Source organism: Urocitellus parryii, chromosome 12 (genome assembly GCF_045843805.1).
Source record: "Urocitellus parryii isolate mUroPar1 chromosome 12, mUroPar1.hap1, whole genome shotgun sequence".
Taxonomy (NCBI): Eukaryota; Metazoa; Chordata; class Mammalia; order Rodentia; family Sciuridae; genus Urocitellus; species Urocitellus parryii.
In genome coordinates, this window is record NC_135542.1 from 87299826 (window position 1) to 87317190 (window position 17365).

At 35.7% G+C, this 17365-nt stretch overlaps 1 protein-coding gene across 1 annotated transcript in view; it reads left to right on the top strand.

Annotated features, from left to right (window-relative positions):
- Positions 1 to 1816: 1816 nt before the first annotated feature.
- Positions 1817 to 17365, top strand: part of Aplf (aprataxin and PNKP like factor) — a 107761-nt gene continuing 92212 nt past the window's right edge. Inside the window, exon 1 of the mRNA XM_026387229.2 lies at positions 1817 to 2058. Within this exon, the coding sequence (XP_026243014.2) occupies positions 1963 to 2058 (96 nt within the window). The 5' untranslated portion in view covers positions 1817 to 1962. The remainder of the gene's footprint in view (positions 2059 to 17365) is intronic.

Below are 17365 nucleotides of genomic sequence, written 5' to 3' on the forward strand. Positions count from 1 at the left end.
TTTTTGTTTGTTGTTTTGTTCTCAAAGAACACTGTCCAAAAGGGGAAATGATTCTCCATGTCAGACCATATTTATTGAGTTTATAATTACTGAGAGAACACATTCAAGTATTTACTAAAAGTACTTTTAAAAATGAGTATGAGTCAATTCTATCAAACCCAAGTAATAATACTTGTTTGTAAGAACTGATGTCTTGCCATTAAGTTCTTCATCTATAATTTGTGACTTAATCATAAGAAAGATTCTTTTTAGTAATTCATATAAGAATTGTTTTTCTACTTGCACCTAGTGGGTAGGGGCTCATTTTGACACAAATACTAAAGGAAATGGACCAGAGAATGAGATCCTGGTCATAATGACACAAAGTCTCAAATATTTAATTCAAACTAGTGTTTTAGAGATGACCTCTTAAAGATATCCTACTGGTATAGTTAATTATGAGCGAAGTATAATAGTATCTAAAGCATCAAGCAAGTGAGCAATAACTATAAACAATGTTTATAATTCAGCCAGCTGGATTATGTGACTACAGATTTAAAGGTTCTGAAATTACTATTCTTGAGCTACCTTCACATATAAAGACAGCTTGTATTTACTTAAAATCAGTTTAGAACGTTTTGAACTTCATTTTAAAATGGGCTTTAGGGTATAGTAGAAGGGGTTCAAGATACAACTGAATGCTTCTTTTAGCTCAGCTAATAGCAATTGCCCTAGTGGCTCCCATACTTTAGGCTGTTTATGATACAAATTACTTGTAGTGGTTAGAATTGTAACCCCTGTGTTCAGGAAAGGACTTCGTCTTGAGGTTTTGGGGAAGTGAGAAAATTGACAAAACAAGACGATGAGTCATGAGCAATGAATCTTCGCATATTCTCCCCTTCTACCATCCATACAAACCAAAGCCAAACCATTTGTTTTTGAAAAGAATCTCATATTAGGAGGATGTTACACTGCATTTAAATGTTCTCACTGGGGAATAAAACGCTTCCTCCCATCAGAAGAATTCCACTGGAGGAGGAGGAAGGTTTTTGAAATTGACAGTCGGAAGTGCCTTGACCAGGTTCCTAAAATCTCTCTATGAATCTTTCTTCAAGTTCAGTTTTGACTAGTTGCCTGGAAAACTACTTCTTTTCTGTCTTTCATGAATCAAGCTTTTCAGTTTGGTAGGACGTCGGGCTCAGACTAGCTCTCGGAGAGCCTCCATCCTTCTGGAAACCACGGTCGGGACCTCGGGTCTCATCCCAGTCACCCTCCTGTGTGCTCTGGGTGAGCTGCAGCTGCCTGAAACCCAAGAACACCTGGCACTGACAAATGAACAACTGTCAAAACTGTCACCTCGGTTCCAAGCCACTGAAGGAAGGCTGGGTTTGCGCATGGGTCGCCCCAGAGCGTGCAAGCCTATAGGTCCGCGAAGGGAAGACCCTCCTACCTACTGGGCCGCGGTGGATTCTCCTCCAGCAATTTAAATCCTCCGGGATTCGAATCCTTCCCCATCGTCCTTCACATCCCGCCCACTCTAGCCCCGCCCTGCCGACTCAAATTCGCACAGGCGCAGAGGCGCGCGCATTGCCTCCTGGGATTGGTAGTTTTTCTATGTCGTCTCAGCTCTTGAACGAAGGCAATGGAAGGCGCCAAGGACTACAAGGCCCGGCGTCCTCCAAACCTGGTGGGCGGTGAGAATGGATGGGGGTGTAGGGAAGCCGGGGTTTTTAAACAATAATTCGAAAGACCTGAAGGGGGAATCCCTGATTGCGTCACTCATTCGGGTGGAGGGCGGAACTCCGGAAGTGGCGCTGGGGCCCCTGCCCCTCAAGGAGTGAGCTCTCCCGAGCTGAGTCTTTGCTCCCCCTCTCCCTCCCCCTCTGTTTTCCAGGGGCCTGGGCATGCCCCGCGCGTGTCTGTGGAAGGCGGAAACGGCTGCAGGGGCCCGTGTTCTTGCGAAGGGACCTAACTAAATCCGCCATGTCTGGGGGCTTCGAGCTGCAGCCGCTGGACGGCGGCCCCCGGGTGGCCCTGGCGCCCGGGGAGACGGTGATCGGTCGCGGGCCGCTGCTGGGAGTAAGTGTGGGCGGGGGCTTGGCGGACCTGGAGAGCCTTGTGAGGTTCTTGCTGGCTCTTGAGGCCTTAAGTCCTGGCTCCATTCCTCACAAGTCCTGCCTGACTGGATTTTGGAAGTTTGAGGCAACATGTTTTTCAATCAACTCACAAAAGCACGGACTGTATTAACCATCATTATCATTTTATCCAGGGGGTTGGCAAACCAGGACTGTGAGTTGTTGTAACGACCCATGAACTAAGAATACTTTTTCAGTTTAAAAATGTGAAATTGGCGAATAGTTACTCCAAGGGTTGAGGATATTGTATCTTGGCTTGCAAAGCCTAAAATACTTACAGTAGAATCTGGCCCTAAAAAGGATTGTCAACAGTGAAATTATCTCACCTGAGTTAATCCCTTTTCAGCTCTAGCTTTGTGGGTCTTTCTTTTATTATAATAACTTTTTTTAAAAAGTAATCTCAATAGCTAATTCTTAAGTAATATGTGTAGTGTTCCAGCCATTGACCTACAGAAACTTTATTTTTAATTTTTTAAATTGATACTGGAGGTTGAACCCAGCGGTGTGTAACCACTGAGCCACATCCCCAGCCCTTTTTTGTTTTTTTTAATATTGAGACAGGGTCTCACTAAATTGCTTAGGGACTCACTAAGTTGCCGAAGCTGACTTTAAACTTATGATCCTCCTGAGTCACTGGGATTACAGGATTGTGCCACCATGCCCGACTAGGAGACTTTATATATACCATTCGATTTAATCCTTTCAAGACCCTGTGAATCAGGTGGTTTTATTATCTTTATTATGAAATTTGAACAATAAATTGGTTATTTAAAGGTGATACATATTGCCACTAAGATATATGTTTATTCTCTTTGTTACAATAAAGAGAAAAGCTTCAAATTACATTATGGAATTCTATAAATGCCTTCCTGAGCACATATCTGCCCCCTCCCCGCCCGCATCCAACACTTCTTGTGTATTGCCCAGTTTGTGTAGAGCATTTTGCAGACCTTAGTACTGCTGGGGCAAACAAAGCTAAGTGGGGCATGGGTCCCTGCCTTGTAGGAGTTCTCTCTTGTATTGATATGTGGCAGCCAATACCAGCGAGTAAGGAATGTTGACTATTACCCTGGTTAACTTACAGTGTCTTAATGGACCATTGGTTACTTACAGCTCCTCTGGGAAAAAAAGGTTGTCTTGTGGAAGTTGGTTCCAGCGGTGTGTGTGTGTGTGTAATTGTAGTAAGGTTATTGAGTTCAGTACTATATATTTTTCCTGGGCAAGTAATTATTTAAATGTTACATAACACTTTGTTACTTTTCAACATAGTGTGTTAGCCTATTAAACATTTGAAGGTGGGACCTAGAAGTGTTTTTTTGGCTTTGCTTGTTTCTTTTAAATATCAAGGTTAGAAACTCAATATAGTATGTGCTTTTAGTAATCATATGTCTGGACTAACAAGTTTTTAACCTTGCTTAAGGAGTTGTGTCACCAATACAGAGTACTGTGGGACTGGTTAAAAGATGGATGGATTTTTGGCTTGTGTTTTATAAATATGGCAACAGGCTGCAGACCCTGGCACATTATAAGCCTTCAATACATGATCTTTTTATTTTTGTATCTCAGCTTCCTACTTTTTCTTGCCTTCAAAAAGAGTCCCAATGTGATACAGAATGTAAAAAGAATATCTTTGAATTTTGAAGTGAATTTGAACATTGTAAAGAAGCAGTGCTACCAATTACTAAAGCTTAAGTAGCAACATTTGTAATAATTATGTGTTAATTAGTTTTGCTGTTGTATTGGTTAATAATTTGCTAAATTCAGAAAATAGTTGATAAGTATAGAAGAAGGAGTGTAGAAACAAAAAGAAGGTGAAATAAATCATTGCTGTCAAGAAATTTCTAGGTTAGAGGTATGATACATAAGCAGATAAGCGGGGTAAATCCTTAAATGGGGACTGGAGCCAAGCATGCATTTTAAGTGAGTAAAGTGGGAAGAGTAAGAAAAGCAGTATAGGAACAATAATAAATGATAACACCTTGCCTCAGGGTTGAGGCCACAAAGAGAGGGATCTCATTGTAGTTCCTGCTTTTTGCCACAATCTGGTTATAGTGTGATATTGTTTTTACAGAGTAGTAAGCCATCTGGATTTTAGATATTATCCCCCCTAATTTTTAAAAGATCACCTTTAATTAATTTTTTTCAACACCATGAATCAAACAGAATTATGTTATTCCGTACAGAGAAGTATAGAAGATGCTTGTGGTTAAGATGAAGGATCAGGGTAAGCTTCCTGAACTCAGTGACATACTGAGTTGGACTTTGAAGTGTTAGAACAGTTGTAATTTGGTGTGTAGGAAGTGGTGGTAGGGATGGAAGGGCCCATCAGCCTGACTGAATATATGAGTTAAGGCTCTAAGATTTGAAAGTGTATGGCATATTGGATAATTGAGTAAATACTGACTAGACTCTCAGTATGTCAATGATTCTGTTTAACAAACATTACTTTTTTAAAATATTAGTTTTAGAAAAGAACTTTAAAAAATTTTTTTAGTTGTAGGTGGACACGATATCTTTATTTCATTTTTATGTGGTGCTGCTGAGGATTGAACCCAGTGCCTTGTGTGTACCAGTCCAGTGCACCCTACCACTGAGCCCCAGCCCCAGTTCTTAGAAAAGAACTTTTTATTGAATAGTTTTAGGTTCACAGCAAAACTGAATAAAAAGTACAGAATTCTCATATGGTCCCCCATCCTTTCCCTGCTATCAACAATCTCACACCAATGTGGTACATATTACAATTGTTCAATCTACATTGACACACCAGCATCTCCCAAAGTGCATAGTGTGCACTAGGATTTACTCTTGAGATTGTGTATTCGATGGGTTCTTACTAACGTGTAATGACATGTATTCATAATTGCAGTAATGGGCAGAAGAGTTGCAGTGCCCTAAAAATCCTCTGTGTTTCTGCCTATTTATTCCTCCTTCCCCTGAACTCCTGGCATCCACTGAACTTTCTACTGCTTCTACTACAGTTTTGCTTTTTCTTGAATGTCATATTGTTAGAATTGAATAGTATGTAGCTTTTTCAGATTTCACTTAATTACATGTATTTAAGTTTCCTCCATGTCTTTTTCAAAGCTTGATGACTCATTTCTTTTGAATGATGAATTATATTTTATTGTTTGAATGTATTACAGTTTATTCCTTCGCCTACCAAAGGACATCTTGGTTGCTTCTGAATTTTGCAATTAGGGATAAACCTGATATAAACATCCATGTAGAAGTTTTTGTATAGTCATGTTTTTAATTTATTTGGGTAGATACTAAGGAGCACAATTGCTAGATTATGTTGCAGGAGTGTATTAGGTTTTGTAAGGAATTGCTGAACTGTCTTTTTAAACTGGCTGTGTTGTTTGCATTCTTACCAGCAAAGAATGAGAGTTTCTATTGTTCCAGGTGTTTATGTTTTGGCCATTCTAACAGATGTATAAGGAATTGCTTTGCATAACATCAGTGACTCCAAATCTTCCCTTCCTGTTTCCTACTCACCTGGAATGTACTATCTGCTCAGATGTCTCTATACTTTTGTATGAATTTCTTTCTCTGGAAGTGTGATTTTGTAGATAGTGTCTTATGTCTGTATTTTTTAAAATTCTGAAGGTGATTCTGTTGCAAAGCTAGAGTTGAAAACTACTTCTAGACATGCTAAATAAAATGATTGACACAAATCTTTAAGAGGTCTCTGCTGAATTGAACTGAATAAGAAAAGTAATGTAACTTTTCAGAAGCATACATTTTCCTAAGCTCCAAGTGGGGATTTAAATCCAATTTCATCTTCCTAAGCTCTACTTATGTTTTCACTTACTATCACAATGTATTAATGATGAGGATGATGTTCTTATACTTGTATGGCATTCACTATGCAGGTAGCATCCTAAGGTAAATAGGTTGGGTGAGTAGAAATTTAATGATATCAAATCAGGCAGTTCTATTATATTGGTTAACAATTCAACAAGCTTGAAATAGTGTATCTCAAAAAGCATTGGATTTTAGTTTTTAAAATCAAAATTATCCACATTTGGTCACTGTTATGGATAAAATAATTGTTTATGAATTAGCCCGATAGTCTGCCATTTACACCATTATTCTTATAGGAAAGTACGTTCACAAGTCCAAAGAATATTTCACATCTAGTATATTAGTAACCTTTCAAGAGAGCTTGTTAACACCTTTGAATCTTTTTATGGAAAGCTTCAGGCCAAAATTGAGTCCATTTCTTTAAACTTTCCCTATCTTAACATCTTAAGATGTTATCTTAAATCGGGCTTTGGTACATTGTAAGAACAGTAATGTTAAACATAATCAACTAACTTGCTCTGCTGTGGAATAAGACCAACTTCTCATCAAATGTTATGGTAGAGTCTCAGTGGTAATGACTGAACTCTGTAGTGCATGCTGGGACTGATGCTAGGCAGCTCCATATATAAGAACATTGATTGGTATATAGAAAGACTTTTTTTGCAATAATTGGTCTGCATTCAATTTCAGTCTTAATTTTGCAGTTTTATTGCTGGAGACACAATAAACACGAAAGTATTGAGAAAACATCTTATGAAAATTATGCCTAAAATAGATCCCATATTTCTCCCTTAGTTTATGAATTTTCCCAAAATACTGGTTCAAATTTGATTTTATATGATTTTTAGTTTACTATAAAAATTTGAATTTGCCTATTGTTAAATTTGTCTATTGTGGATAGATTAAACTATATACCCTTAATTATAAAGTATTGTATAATATAATTTTTATTATCTTAGTCCTTAGTATATCATATGGTTCATACTGAAAAGAAACATATCTTGTCTATTTGGCTGTACTTATGTGTATAGGAACCATGCTAAATGGTAATGTTAGCTATTGGAATGGGCTTCTTTTGCTCAATTCAAGATAGAAATCAAAAATGCAAAGTATAGCTTTTTTTGTACCAAGCTCATTTTGATGTAAGCTCTTGGTATTAACACCTCCCTGCTCTTAGTGTTACATACAGGCCCATCCTGGGGTTCTTTTGCTTGGCTTGAGATAGAAACCATGAAGAGGCAAACATGAACATGGCTTTGCTGGTGCTTATGCTCCATCACAAAGAAGACTGTGTCCCCAAACTGCTTGCTGAGAATATTAGCAGAAAAGTTTATATAGACAAAGAAAAAAAAAATACCGGCTTACACAAGCTAATAGCTGTTACACACAGTTACAGGATTTCTTTACACATCTAGTCAGTTCTTTGTTGGCTACACCAGGGCTTGCACATGAACATGGTGATCAATGTGTGTGCCTTGTATTTGTCTGCACTTGCTTCACAAAAGATGATGTAGGTGCTTTCTACTGCTGCCCCAGGAAGATCAGATATTGGTCAAATTAAGGCATATTGTACTTGTAGGGCTGCTGGAAAGCTTTGGGAAGAAGTTAGCAGCTCGTGAACTTGGTCTGTTGTGGAAACAATTCTTGGATTCAGGGCTCTCCTTTCTCTGTCTCAGGAAATTGAAATCATGAAATATTTTTGCTTATGGTTTTTAGAAATTTTTCTAGGAAAATATTATAAGAAAAATGAACTGATGTTGGTTTTTTCGGTAAATATTATATTTATTTTCAGTAAATATAATATAAAAAGAAATGAAAGTTACCATTGTGTTCTATTTCATAATCCAGTAGTTTTCTGATTTTACTCCATCTAGGTTTGATTTTACTTTGAGAATTTTGAGATCAGTAATTAAAACAGGTCAGAGATGTGATTCTGAATACTTAGGCATTTCTATTAGTAGTATAAGAAAAATCTCCATTTTGTTTGACTTCATAAATGCTAAAAATAAATATTTGGCAACAACAAAATGACAATTCAATTTTTATGTTTTCATATTTTTATCTTTTCTTCTGGCACCATGTTTACATCTTAATAATAGAAAAAGAACTTGTACAAATACTATAATGAATAAAACATTCAATTCAAAACCAGGAAACAAAGGTCAGGTATCCATATGGTATCAATATTTTGTATTGATATAAAAGTGATATAAGAACAGAGAGCTTTGAATATGTTATTAGATATCTAGATCATTATAACAGTTGTTAGAGTAATGTGTATTAATCACAATTGCTTTTGACTGCAAGTACCAGAGATGTGAGAAACAGAATTTAAGCAAGCAAGATTAATTTTTCTTCTGTAATATATATGAGTGTATACATACTTAAAAAAATTTTTTTGTAGTTGTGTATGGACAGCATGCATTTATTTTATTTTTATGCGGTGCTGAGGATTGAACCCAGTGCCTCACACATGATTGGCAAGCACTCTGTCACTGAACTGTAGCCACAGCTTTGCATACATGCTTTTATTTCTTCTGAACACAAAGTACATTGCATACATGGTGGCACTTAATTGCTAAATACATCAACCTGTATCACTTAAGAATAAGGATATTTATAGATAACTATATATTGTAAGAATTTATTACTAAGCAGTACATTGTAATGTTTCATATTTAGTTCTGCCCAGTATTTCTAATAATATTCTTTTTAGCATTTCAAAAAATTCAAGATCCAGTTATTTAGTATGCCCTTTAATCTAGAATATTTCTCTTGCTTTTCTCCTTTTTAAAAATTTGTTCTTTTTAGTTATACATGACAATAGAATATATTTTGATATACATACATGGAGTGTAACCATTCTTGTGGTTGTACATGATGTGGAGTTACACTGGTTGTGTATTTGTATATATGAACATAAGAAAGTTATATCTGATTCATTCTACTGTCTTTCCCATTCCCATTCCTCTTCCCTTCCCCCAATTCCCCCTATCCAATCTGGTGAACCTCCACTCCCAGCCTATTGTGAGTTGTCATCCACATAACAGAGAGAACATTCAGTGTTTGTTTTTTGGGGGGGATTGACTTATTTCATTTAGCATGATAGTCTCCAGTTTACTGGCAGATGCTATAATTTCATTTTTTTTTTATGGCTGAGTGATAGTCCATTGTGTACATGTACCAGATTTTCTTTATTCATTCATCTGTTGAAGGGCACCTAGATTGGTTTCATAGCTTAACTATTGTGAATTGAGCTGCTATGAACACTGATGTGGCTGCATGACAATAGTATGCTGATTTTAAGTCCTTTGGGTATATGTCCAGGAGTTGAGTCAAATGGTGGTTCCATTCCAAGTTTTATGAGTAATCCCCATACTGCTTTCCATAGTCGTTATACCATTTTGCAGTCTCACCAGCAATGTATGAGTGTACCTTTTCCCCCCACATCCTTGCCAACATTTATTGTTACTTGTATTCTTGATAATTGCCATTCTCACTGGAAAAAGATGAAATCTCAGTGTGGTTTTAATTTGCATTTCTCTAATTGCTAGTGATGTTGAATATTTTTTCACATATTTGTTGACCATTCCTATTTCTTCTTCTGTGAAGTATCCAGTTCCTTGCCTATTTATTGATTGGATTATTATTATTATTATTATTATTTTGCTACTAAGTTTTTAAAATTCTTTATATATCTTGGAGATTAATGCTCTATCTGAGGTACAGGTGAAAGATTTTCTCCCATTCTGTAGTCTCTTGTTATGTTCTTTATTATTTCCTTTGCTGTGAAGAAGTTTGAATCCATCCCATTTATTGACTCTTGATTTTAATTTTTGTGCTTTAGGAGTCTTGTTGAGGAATTTGGTACCTAAACCAACATGGTGGAGATTTGGGCCTACCTTTTCTTCTAGTAGGTGCAGAGTTTCTGTTCTAGTGCCTAAGTCCACTAGACTTGATCAACTCTTAAGTTGAATTTTGTGCAAGGTAAGAAATGGTGGTTTAATTTCATTTTGTTACATATGGATTTCCAGTTTTTCCAGCACCATTTGTTGAAGAGGCGATCTTTTCTCCAATGAATGTTTATGGTGCCTTTTTCTAGTATGAGATAACTGTATTTATGTGGGTTTTTGTCTGTGTCTTCTATTCTGTACCAGTAGTCTGCACGTTTGTTTTGGTGCTAATACCATGCTCTACTATGTCTCTGTTAGTATAGTTTAATTTCTGGTATTGTGTGCCTCCTGCTTTACTTTTCTTGCTAAGGATTGCTTTAGCTATTTTGGGTCTCTTATTTTTCCAAAGGAATTTCATGACTGCTTTTTCTACTTCTATGAAGGATGTCATCGGAAACTTAATGGGAATTGCATTAAATCTGTATAGCACTTTTGTTAGTATGGCCATTTTGACAATATTAATTCTGTCTATCCAAGAACATGGAAGATCTTGTCATCTTCTAATGTCTTCTTCAATTTCTTTTTTTAGTGTTCTGTGGTTTTCATTGTAGAGGTCTTTTTGCCTCTTTTGTTAGATTGATTCCCAGATATTTTATTTTCTTTGAGGCTATTGTGAATGGGATAGTTTTCAGTTGATTTATCACTGATATGCAACTTATTTATGAGTGTCAATTTTATATCCATAGACTTTGCTGAATTTATGTATGAGTTCTAGAAGTTTTCTGGTAGAGTTTTTGGGTCTTCTAAATCTAGAACCATGTCATCAGCAAAAAGGGATGGTTTAGAGTTCTTCTTTTCCTATTCATATCCCTTTAATTTCTTTCTTCTAATTGCTCTGGCTAGAGTTTCTAGGATTGAATAGAAGTGGTGAAAGAGGGCATCCCTGTCTTGTTCCAGTTTTTAGAGGGAATATATTCAATTTGTCTCCATTTAGAATGATGTTGGCCTTGAGTTTATCATATGCATCTTTTACAATTTTGAGGTATATTCCTACTTTCCCTAGTTTTCTAGTGTTTTAACTGAATAGATGTGTATTTTGTCAAATGCTTTTTTTGCATCTATTAGATAATAATGTGATTATTATCTTTAAAATCTATTGATGTGATGAATTATGTTTATTGATTTTCATATGTTGAACCAACCTTGCCTCCCTGAAGTGAACCCCACTTGATTATGTTTAAATATGTTTTTGTATGTGATTTACCAGTATTTTATTAAGAATTTTTGCATCTATGTTCATCAGGGATATTGGTCTGAAATTTTCTTTTCTTGATGCATCCTGGTCTGGTTGTGGTATTAGGGTGATAATAGCTTTATAGAATGAGTTTGGCAGGTTTCTTTCCATTTATATTTTATGGAATAATTGAAGGAAGATTGGTGTTAGCTCTTCTTTGAAGGTCTAGTAGAACTCAATTGAGAGTCTGTCTGGTCCTGGATTTTTCTTTCTTGGTAAGCTTTTGATGGCATCTTCAATTTCATTGCTTAAAATTGATCTGTTTAAATTTTCTTTGTCCTCTTGATTCAATTTTGGTAGGTCATATGTGTCTAGAATTTGTCCATGTCTTCAAGATTTTCTATTTTATTAGAGTATAAATTTTCAAAATAGTTGGATTATCATCTGTATTTCAGTAGTGTCCCTTGTGATACTTCCTTTTGAAGGATATGGAAAATAGGCCCCAGGGAACTCCCCTTATCTATAACCGTTCCCCTGCCTACCCTGGTGCCATGTGTATGGAGAGATATCTGTGGTAAATTGGAGCTTTTCTCATTGCAGTGTTATAAAATAGAAGCCTAGGCCTCAGCTAGAGGGGAGAAAGGAAGGGAAAATAGGGAAGAGCACAGAAGGGACTTACACCTGTTTCCCACCTATAGCTGAACCAGCTGTCCCTAGTATAGTAGGCCCCATGAAACTTTCCTAATAGCTGTTTGCCTGCCTGTGCTCCTGCCCTTCCCCGAATGAGCCTACCATCAAAATTCCTTCATCACCTGACCCTGCTAAACCCTATAAAACTCAGACCCTTATTGTAACCATTTTCCCCTTGAAAATGAGGCCCTCCGTTGCTTAATAAAGCACCACTGATTCATGGAAGTCTGTCTTTGCTTCTTTTCTTTTGGTATTCTCTTTCATTTGCTTTCACCTTGTTTTTTTTTTTCATGAATTTTAGTAATTTGAGTCTTCTCTTTCTGTTTGTTAGGTTGGCTAAGGCTTATTAATTTTATTGATTTTTTTCCAAAGAAACCAACTTTCTGTTTTGTCGATTTTTTTGGATTGTTTCCTTTATTTCAATTTCATCTCTTAATTATTTCCTGTCTTCTGCTTTTCGTGTTGATTTCTTCTTTTTCTAGGGCTTTGAGAAGTACTATAAGATTATTTATTTGTTGAATTTCTATTCTTTTAATGAATGAGCTCAATGCAATGAAATTTCCTCTTAGAATTGCCTTCATAGTGTCCTAAAGATTTTGATATGTTGTATCGCTATTCTCATTTACCTCTAAGTCTTTTTTAATTTCATCCCTGATTTCTTCTGCTATCTATTTGTCATAAAATAGTATTTTATTTAGTCTCCAGTTAGAGTAGGTTCTATTTTTTATTTTATCATTGATTTCTAATTTCATTTCATTATGATCTGTTAGGATGCAAAGTATTATTTTTTTTGTATTTGATAAGAGTTTCTTTGTGGCCTAAGATATGGTCTGTTGTAGAGAAAGATCCATGTCTGTTGAGAAAAAAGTCTATTCAGTCATCGATGGATGAAATATTCTATGTGTTTGTTAAGTCTAAATTATTAATTGTATTTTTTAGTTCTCTAGCTTCTTTATTTAGTTTTTGTTTGGCGGATCTATCCAGTGGTGAGAGAGGTGTGGTAAAGTCACCCAGTATTATTGTGTTGTGATCTGTTTGCTTCATGAAATTGAGAAGGGTTTGTTTGATGTACATAGATGGTTTAGTGTTGGGGGCATAATATTTACGATTGTTATGTCTATTTGATGTATAATTCCCTCAAGCAGTATGAAATGTCCTTCTTTGTCTCTTCTGATTGACTTTGGCTTGGTGTCCACTTCATGTGATATGAGGATGGAAATCCCTGCTGTTTATGAGATCTGTGTGAATGATATGTTTTTTCCCATCCTTTTACCTTCAGTTTGTGGATGTCTTTGCATATGAGTCTCTTGGAGACAGCCTATTGTTGGGTCTCATTTTTTAATCCAATCTGCCATTCTATGTCTTTTGATTCATAAGTTTAGGTCATTTACATTCAATGTTATTGAGATACAATTAAAAAAATTTTTTTTGTTGTAGTTGGACACAATACCTTTATTTATTTATTTAAAAATATTTTTGTAGCTATAGATAAATAAATAAAATAAAGATATTGTATCTATCTTTATATGGTGCTGAGGATTGAACACAGGGCCTCACATGTGCTAGTTAAGTGCTATACCACTGAGCTATAACCCCAGCTCCTTATTTATTTATTTTTATGTGGTGCTGAGGATCATGTGGCTTGCTTGTGCTAGGCGAGTGCTCTACTGCTGAGCCACAATCCCAGTCCCCCCTCCCCCAGATACAATTTTTATTCCTTGTCATTTTGATTTATTTCTAGTTTTTCATTTGAATTAGTTTTTCCTTTGATTGATTATTATTCTAGTGTAGTTCTTCTCTTTGCTGGTTTTTACTTTTATTTTTTGTTTCTTCTTCATGAAGTATCTTATTGAGGCTGTTTTGTAGTGCAGATTTTCTAGTTCTGAATTCTTTTATCATGGAAGGTTTTTATTTCATTATCAATTCTGAAGCCTAATATTGCTGAGTATAGTATTCTTGGATGGCATCCATTTTCTTTCTGAGCTTGAATATATTATTCCAAGACTTAATAACTTTGGGGGTCTGGGTTGAGAGATCAGCTGACATCTGGATTGGTTTCCCTCTATATGTTACCGGTTGTTTTTCTATGGCAGTCTTTAAATTCTATCCTTATTCTGAATGTTATGCATTTTTATAATAATTAGTCTTGGTGTGGATCTGTTGTCATTTTATATATTTGGGGTCGTGTAAGCCTCCTGTAGTTTATTTTCCATTTTGTTCTTTAGGTTTGGGAAATTTTCTGATACTATTTCATTGAATAGATTGTGCAGTCCTTTTGTTTGTATCTCTGAGCCTTCATCGATTCCAATAAATCTTCTTTTGTTTGTTTGGTACCGGGGATTAAACCCAGAGACATTTAGCCACTGAGCCACATCCTCAGCTCTTTTGAATATTTTATTTAGAGATATGGTCTCACTGAATTGCTTAGGACCTCACTAAGTTGCTGGGGCTGGTTTGAATTCATGATCCTCCTACCTCAGCCTCCTGAGCTGCTGGGATTACAGGTGTGCATCACTGCACCTGACTCTCATAAATCTTAAATTTGTGCTTTTTAAGTTATCCCATATTTCTTGGAAGTTCTTTTCATGGTCTCTTAACATCTTTTGTCCATGGTCAACTTTATTTTCAAACTTATATACTTTGTTTTTATTGCTTGAAACCCAGTCTTCAGGTGATCTAGTCTGTTGTTGATGCTTTCAACTGATTTTTAAATTTAGTTTACTGATTCTTCCTTTTTAGGATTTCTTCTTGTTTTTTCTTTCAAAATCTATCTTTTTATTGAAATGATCTTTTACTTTCTATATTTTCTCTTTGATTCACTCTTTTTTTTTTTAAAGAGAGAGTGAGAGAGGGGAGAGAGAGAGAGAGAGAGAGAGAATTTTCAATATTTATTTATTTATTTAGCTCTCGGCGGACACAACATCTTTGTTGGTATGTGGTGCTGAGGATCGAACCCGGGCCGCACGCATGCCAGGCGAGCGCGCTACCGCTTGAGCCACATCCCCAGCCCCTTTGATTCACTCTTTATATGGTCCTTTACTTCACAGATCAGTGATGTAATAAGTGTAACCACTTAGGTCTGGTGGTGTCTGTCAGATGTTACAGTAAAGATACCGTTTCTTTTATAAGCAGTTTGTAGGATGATGACCTGAGACTGGTAGTTAACATATAGTGATTTTTGTGTTCTATGATTTCTTCTACTTTATCTGACATTCTTTTATAAAGAAAAAGCTTTACTTCCCAGTCCCATGCTATTTCTTCAGTTTGTTAATGTGTCATAATCTATTACTATCATTAGTCATTTTGATGGCTAAATTGTTCCAAGTTTGTTCAGCGAGAGTCTTTTCACACTGCTGTGTCTGTCCTGTTGACATGTGCTCAAGGTCTATATTATACTTTATTCTTTCCCCAGATATGGAATCAATCATTTTGCCAAAGATTTCTGGTTTCTCTAAGTGGGGGAGGGTATTTAAAAGTCAAGATCTGTGTAATTGGATGTATTCTTTCTTCCAGGAGTCCCCCCTTCTTCCTGAGATGTTTCTCTTTCTGAGTTTGCTATATCTTGTTCAACATATGCCACCTTCTTTTTTGGGGTTCCCCAGTAGCTGGGCCTCTGAATTACTAGGTTTGAGATGTGTTTTCAGTATTCCCCACTTGAGATGTGACTTACTTTTTCCTGGGAGAGATATCTCTGTTCCTGGATCCCTAGTTCTCCACTTCCTTATCTCATTCTTCCAGTTGCCACCTGATTTTTTCTGCTACATCATAAGATCTATAGCCTGATCTAGATTTGATATTTCATTTTCCCTCTTAGATGTAAATTAAATGATTTCCCAGTTATGCTTTAGATATGGAATACAGTAGTGTTATTTGCTCTATTTGTTGATTTTTTTTTTTTTTTTTTTTTTACTTCTTGGATAGTGTGTGGTATGATTAGAGTTTAGGTGTCTATACTTATTCTACAGGAGCTAAAATGCCTCAATTTTAACTATTTTTATGCCTTCCTAAAATATGACATGTCTAGTTTTCAGCTGAAATTTTTAAGTGTGGTGATTTTTTGGTTAATCAGTAAGTAAATTTGGGTATACCGTCAGTGTATTTTGAAGTTTGTAATGACATTTGTTCCTACCCTAAATGGCCTCTAGCCAGTGTACTCTTTTTTTTTTGGGGGGGGGGTACCACGGATTGAACTCAACTGCGCTTAACCACTGAGCCACATCCCTAGCCCTATTTTGTATTTTATTAGAGACAGGATCTCAAACTGAGTTGCTTAGCGCCTTGCTAAATTGCTAATACTGGCTTTGAGCTCTTGATTCTTCTGCTTCCACCTCCTGAGCTCTGGGATTACACGAATATGCCACTGTGCCCGGCCTAGTATATTCTTTTTGAGTCCTTGGATTTCTTTGCTTTTTAATATTCTTTCTCTTTTCACTTGCATACCAACATCAGACATTATTCTCCATTGTCAATGCTCTGACTCCTAAGCTTTATTTTATTATATGACATGAAAAGGGAATTAGGAATTTGGATGACATCTTTGGGTATGATATTAGAATAAACAGAATCAAATGGAAGCCTGAAGTTCTCTTGGAGCTTTATTTAGAGCCTGCATCTTCCAGTATATCTATTTGGTGATTAAGTAGCCATTATTCCCTTATTTCCAGTTCTTTACTATGTTCCAGTTTAGACAATTAACTGTGTAAATTGTTTTGAAAAATGAAATTTTATTTTATGTAATGATATTGAGGATATAAATAGTTTTATGTATGATATTGAGGGTGAGTAGTTGCTTAATATCTCTGCCTTTCCATTTTCTCACCTATACAATGAAGATAATAATACCTTCTCCATAATTTTTGTGAACACTAAAAAAGATGATACATGATAAGTATAGAATAGTGTCTTGGTCTTGATAAATAATTGCTATTATTTTTGGTATAGTAATGCATTGGATATGATGGGATCAAGGAATCTTTTAATTTATGTCCTGTTTTATTTGAAAGTTAATATAGACTATTCGTTTATATCTACTTCTCTGAAATAGCCATTGGAGCTAATACTAGATATTTTTTAAATGGGCTATCTTTAATAAATTTTATTGTAGAAAGTATTTTAAAAATTAACTTTTATGTGATACTCATTCTGTTGTGATACTTTGTTAATACTTGTATAACATCATGGCCTTAAGTATGGAATTGCTATCTGGTTTTGGAAAAAATGGGTACTGATTCCTGGCATTTTCACATTTTGCAAGGTCTTGCAGAGATAATGAATTTAATTGTAATTAGGCATTATTGTAATAGTCTGCTTTTAAAGGTAATTTTGGTCCTGCTGTGGATAATGCCAGAGTTACAGTGCTAGATAGTAAGGTAACTAAGAGATGAGCGAGATAATTATGGTGTTAAGTGAAGTTGGGGTTTAAAATGTTTTAATTATGTATCAATCTCAAATAATAAAAAGAGTAGTCTTAATTATTGAGTTTACAGTGAAGTGAGAAAGATTATCATTTTTAGCATTTAAAGTTCAAACAATATTTGAACTTGAGTATGCAGAAATGATTGTAAGCGCATTTAGAACATTATTGGATCTAAACAAGAAATATATATATATATATATATATATATATATAT